We start from the raw sequence: 6,066 nt of genomic DNA, 5'->3' as shown, positions 1-6,066 counted from the left end.
AGTTTTCTAACAAATAATTTAATAAAATGTATTTTTTTTAAATTAATTATAATAAAAAACTTAATCAAAACTTTTAACACAATCACATTATATATATATAAAAAAAAGTTTTAATATATTATATAAATTAATTTAATAAATATACAGTATAATAAATATTAATCTATTGAATAGTATATAAATATATATATATCTATTTATATATTAATTAAAATTTATTATTATATAACATACAGTACTATTATCTAATAGTAAATAAATAAAATAAATTTATGTAAAATAAATAACTTAAATAAAATAAAGTTTAATTAATTAATAAATTAATCTCTAAAAAAATTTTTTTTTAATACTATTAATACTTAATTATTACAACTACTAATACAATCAGTACTAAACAGTTTATATTAATAATAATAATAATAATAATAATTTTATAATAAATTTTATAGCAATTGAAATATTTATTAATTATATTATACAGTATTATACACGTTACTATCGGTATTATATACACAGTGTATATAAATTAACGTTATTTATGGCCACAAATAATATATATATTTCCAAATAACATATGGCATACATATATAACACACATATACTTAATATTATTATTGAAACAATAAAGTGATGAGTATTTTATATAATATATAATATAATATATTATATATTATTTAGTGATTAAAAAAAAAATATACAGTAAATTACAAAACAATTTTTTTTAAGTGTTTAATAATAATAATAATAATTATTATAACTAATAATAACTAAACATAATATTAAAACATTTAAATTTAATTTTTAATAATAATAATGTGATTAATATAATAACAAAAAATTAATTTTTTTTTAATTTAATAATAAACTATTAATACTAATAATGTTTTAATTTTTTTTTGTTTTAATATTAATAAATTACATGTGATTTTATTTTTTATTTTTTTTAATATAAATATTTATTTTTATTTTTGATTAAATAATTAATGATTAATAATATTGAATGCATTTAATAATAATAATAATAATAAAAAATAAATAAAATAATTATTTAAATATAATGTTTTTAAAAAAAATTAATTATTTAATAATTAATTAATGTTTTATTTGTTTGTATCATATGTTTAACTAATAATAATAATAATAATAATAATAAATCAATTGTTATTTTTTGTTAATTAATTAATTGTATAATAATTATAATAATAATAATAATAATAATAATAATAATAATAATAATAATAATAATAATAATAAACATATGTTTTTCAATAGACTTATAATAAAAACAACACAAAAAAAATATTTATTTTTTTTTGTTTATTTGTTGTGATATTTGATATGAAATTATTTATTAATTATTTATTATTTTTTTCGGTGAAAACAATGGTCTGAATAATCGGTAAAAATCGGGTGAAAACCAAAATCAAATCAAATGTCTGTCAAAGTTATCGGTGGCCGACAACAGCTAACAAAGTGTCCGAAAAATCAACAAAAATCCGAGACTACTGTCCGTATCAAAGCCGCCGCCGATACTACTAATCAATCGGCAATTGTTGGCCAAAAATCATTGCCGAAACAAACAAGTGGTGGCCAGAAGTCGTCGTCGATGGTCAACATCGGGTCGACATTCAATATAGACACCAATACTGTCATAATTCCCCATAACTTCTTCGGTAAGACTTTTTTTTTTGGTGTCCATCTGTTTGATAGATCAGCTGTTGATAACCACTTCTTCGTCTTCTTCTTCATGTATTCACAACTCAATAGACTCAAGACATCAATTGTCGCCGACATCGGCCGTCAGGCCATTGATTGTCAAGTTTGGACCGAAGATGATGGACACCATTGGCGATACAAACGGTAGCGAAACTAATGGTACGGCCGTTACGTCGTCGTCAGCGAAGTCGAAGAATAGGATAACGATAATCAAACCGAAGACTATTGACGGCTGCGATGACGAGGAGGAGGAGGACGACGACGACGACAACAATCAGCTAATGTTTACAAAGACGACGACAACAACAACACCGTCGATGATGTTGTCGTTGACCGACAAAGTGTTTAATGAAAGACAATTAAAGACGTCGTTGTCGTCGACTAAGACAATAGCTGTCACCACAACCACTGCTGCTGCTGCTGACAGTGTCAACGATGATAATGACAGTCATAATCATCGACATCGACATCAGCGACAACATCATAGTCGTCATCGTCATCATCATCAGCGCACTACTGGATGTACAACAACAGTCAATACTAGAGGCAATGGCATATCAATGGCACCAAAAGTGCCGATTCATCGGCTTCTGGGTTCGTCTCATACAACAACCGCCGCCACCACCAGTAGTCGTACTGTTAGTAGTAGTAGTAGTAGTAGTAGTCGTAGTAAAACATTGCTAATGAAAAGGCGGAACAAATTGCCAACAAAAGAGTTGTTGTTGTCTTTGTCATCATCGATGTCGTCATCGCCGATGACATCATTGATATCGTCATCAACTACTACTACCACTACTACTGCTACTACTACAGCAACACCAGCCGTGACAAAGCAATTGGTGGTCGCAAATGAAGTTGAAAAGTCTTTGTCGTCGTTGTCATCGCTATACTGGGAGTGCAATCACTGTAAGAGACAGTTTGTATCGAAACAGTCACTCAATGAACACCACAGACTAACACATCATCACCAGAAACAACAACAACAACAACAAGCACTGGACATAATCACTCATAGACAGCATCAGTCCTCCTCCACCACCACCTCCTCCTCATCATCATTGCTGATAACAGACATTACTACCACCGGTGCTGCTGCTGATAGCCAACAACAGTTCCGGTGCCAGTGGCACGACTGTACCCAACAGTTTGAGACAATGGACGCTTTCAGACTGCACGTCGAATCGCATGTCCATCAAGTAGTTCGGGTGGGATCGCCATCAGCCGATGTAGTGGAAACATTGTTGTCCGCGTCGTCCTTATCAGGCGATGATGGCCTCAACGGCGGCGGCGGCAGTGCCAGCGATGACTACGACATCGATGATGATGATGTCGATGACGATAACCACGAAATTATCAATGAAATTGTGATACCAGAGATTCAAATAGACTACAATACTAACGGTGATAATAATGATGATGATGATGACCACCACCACCACCACCAAGTAGTGGCCGACAATAATAATAGTGATAACCATTCATTGGTGACCAACAACAACAACAAAAAGAGCCGACAAATTATACGACATCGTCGTCGGACTACTACTACTACTACTACTGCCGGTAATCATAATAATCTAAAGAGTGATATATTAGATAATAAGTTACTCATCAGTGGTGGGGGTAGTGGTAGTAGTAGTAGTGGTAGTAAATCGTTATTTTCATCGTCGGTAACAACACGGCATTCCTCATCATCATCATCAATGGGAGTACCGCTACTACAGTCGGCACTGGCGGCGGCCGCGGCATCGGCTGCGGTGGTGGCGACAAACCCGCGCAGTTATAGCTGTCCAGTGGAGGGCTGTTGCGCTGCTTATACAAAATCCAGTCATCTGACCGCCCATTTGCGCCGACATACAGGTGCCGTATTGTGTGTTTGATATGTCCACACATACAGTATATACTGTATATTTAACTAATTGATTGATTAATTAATTAATTATTATTATGATTTAATAGGAGAGAAACCGTATGTCTGTAATTGGCCCGACTGTGACTGGAGGTTCTCCAGGTTGGTATCCCACACCCCACCCCCTCTATTTATTAGGCTAACTGTGCAATTTAAACACACACATACACAGTATTTAATGGTTTTAATTAGTATTATCTATAATTAATTAATAGTTTATTTTTTATTTAATTATATTATTTAATGATATAAAAAAAAATTTTTTATTAATTTTTTTGTTGTTGAGTAGAATAATAATTAATTATATATATATATATATAATACTATATATTTATTTTTACCCCCTCCCCTCTCGGTATATCTAATAATTTAATTTAATTTGTTAACTATCCTATTGTTTAATAACAAACAAAATCAAAATTATATTTTTTAAAAAAATGTTTAGTCATTTATAGTTATTACTGATTATTACTAATATTAGTATTATTTTTATTATTATTATTATTATTATTATTATTATTAGTAGTAGTAGTAGTAGTAGTAGTAGTAGTAGTAGTAGTTTATTACCCTATAACCAATTAGGCATAGATTTTTTTTATTAAACGGATCAATGATTAATCAAAAAAAAAATAATAAAATAAATTTTTAAAAAATAAATAAATAAATAATAATTTAATAATAAAATAATAAATTATTTCCACAAGTTTTAACAACAACAATAAAAATACCAACAATTTATATAATTATTATATATATATATATATATATAATAAATATGTTTAGAGAGCAAACAATAATATATTATTATTATTATTATTATTTTTAAAAAAAATTATTACTATTATTACTATTATTATTATTTAATTATTAATTAATTATTTGTTTGTTTGTTTTTTTTTTGTACATCCATTTCCCACCAATCAATCAATTGGTTATCAATCAATAGGTCCGATGAACTGTCCCGACACAAGCGGTCGCATACGGGCGAGAAGACACACGTTTGTCCGTTTTGTTCAAAAGGATTTTCCCGATCCGACCACTTATCCAAACATTTTCGGGTCCACAAACTCGAACTGCCCGACGGTCTCGATGTTAAGCATTTAATTAAAAACTCGCGCAAAACAAAAACACCGACAATAATAACACCGATGACAACGACAACACGTTTTTAAAAAAAAAAAATTATGTTTTGTTAAACAAATCAATCAACAAAAAAATACATAATTTTTAAAACTATAATTGATCTGAAATTTATTTATATATATATATATACTGTATATACAGTATATATATAAGTTATGATAAGCACAACAACAATGATAATATTATTTTACACTTAATCATTACAAAATACTGGTACCTGATTTTTGATTGTTATCTCAAAATACATTATATATATATATATATATATATATATTGTATAAATATTGTATAATCTATTTGTTATGTTTAACACATTGTTTTTTTTATGTGTATGTGTGTGCGTTATATATTATTATTATTAATATACTGTATATATATATACAAATATATATATATATACAGTATATATACACTATTGTATTATATATATATATATATATATATACAGTACTTGTATGTTATTGATATTATATATATAATTATGATAATAATTGTTATATAATTAAAATGAGATATCTATTGTTTTTTTTTATAATTATATTATAAAATTGAAAATTTGATTACAATTTTGTTTTTATTTTATTGAAACAAAATATAAAAAAATCAAATTTCATTTTATAATTAAATAATAATATCTGCTTTTAATCTCTATCTCTCTTAATCTCATATAACTAGTGATAATTTTTTTTATTATATAATATAATTTTGTTTATTTATAAAAATCATATTAAGTTTTTTAATTATATAATTATAATATATATTTTTGTATTATTATTATTATTATTATTCAATTACCGGTAATTAGTTTTTTACTATATATTTTGTTTATCCAAATAAATGTTTTTTTTTATTTTCTAAATTATTATTATTATATTTACTGTAAAATATAATTCATAATTATATATAAATAATAATTATTATTAAAAGTAATGTTTTTTTTTCAAAAAAAAAAATTAAATAAAATTTCTATCAAATATTTTATATATGTGTGTATGTGTATGTGTATGTGTATGTGTATGTGTATGTGTATGTGTATGTGTATGTGTATGTGTATGTGTATGTGTATGTGTATGTGTGTGTGTATGTGTATGTAATTAGATAACTAGAAAAATAAATTGTTATAATTACGGGTCGATTAAACCATAGTCTCTGAGGACAATAATCATCGGCGACATCGGCTACTAATTGATGGCTACTTAAAGCCGATTCGGGATATAAATGATAGGCCGACCACTTGTAGGCAATATTTGCCGGCAATAACTTATTTTTACCGATATTTCTGACATTATATTATATAT

General features: G+C 27.2%; 1 protein-coding gene across 1 annotated transcript; it reads left to right on the top strand.

Annotated features, from left to right (window-relative positions):
- The first annotated feature begins 1,384 nt into the window (after positions 1–1,384).
- Positions 1,385–4,874, top strand: LOC128954215 (putative uncharacterized protein DDB_G0277255). The gene is made up of 4 exons (XM_054299789.1): positions 1,385–1,673; positions 1,768–3,576; positions 3,676–3,727; positions 4,572–4,874. Exons 1-4 carry the CDS (start codon positions 1,433–1,435, stop codon positions 4,795–4,797), a joined length of 2,328 nt encoding a protein of 775 aa, XP_054155764.1. The 5' UTR covers positions 1,385–1,432; the 3' UTR covers positions 4,798–4,874.
- The last annotated feature ends 1,192 nt before the right edge of the window (positions 4,875–6,066 follow it).

The sequence above is a fragment of the Oppia nitens genome, unplaced genomic scaffold (genome assembly GCF_028296485.1).
Source record: "Oppia nitens isolate AA-2021 unplaced genomic scaffold, nextdenovo-longstitch-racon4-pilon3 scaffold25_pilon_pilon_pilon, whole genome shotgun sequence".
In the NCBI taxonomy this organism is placed as follows: domain Eukaryota; kingdom Metazoa; phylum Arthropoda; class Arachnida; order Sarcoptiformes; family Oppiidae; genus Oppia; species Oppia nitens.
This window is presented reverse-complemented; position numbering and strand designations above follow the sequence as displayed.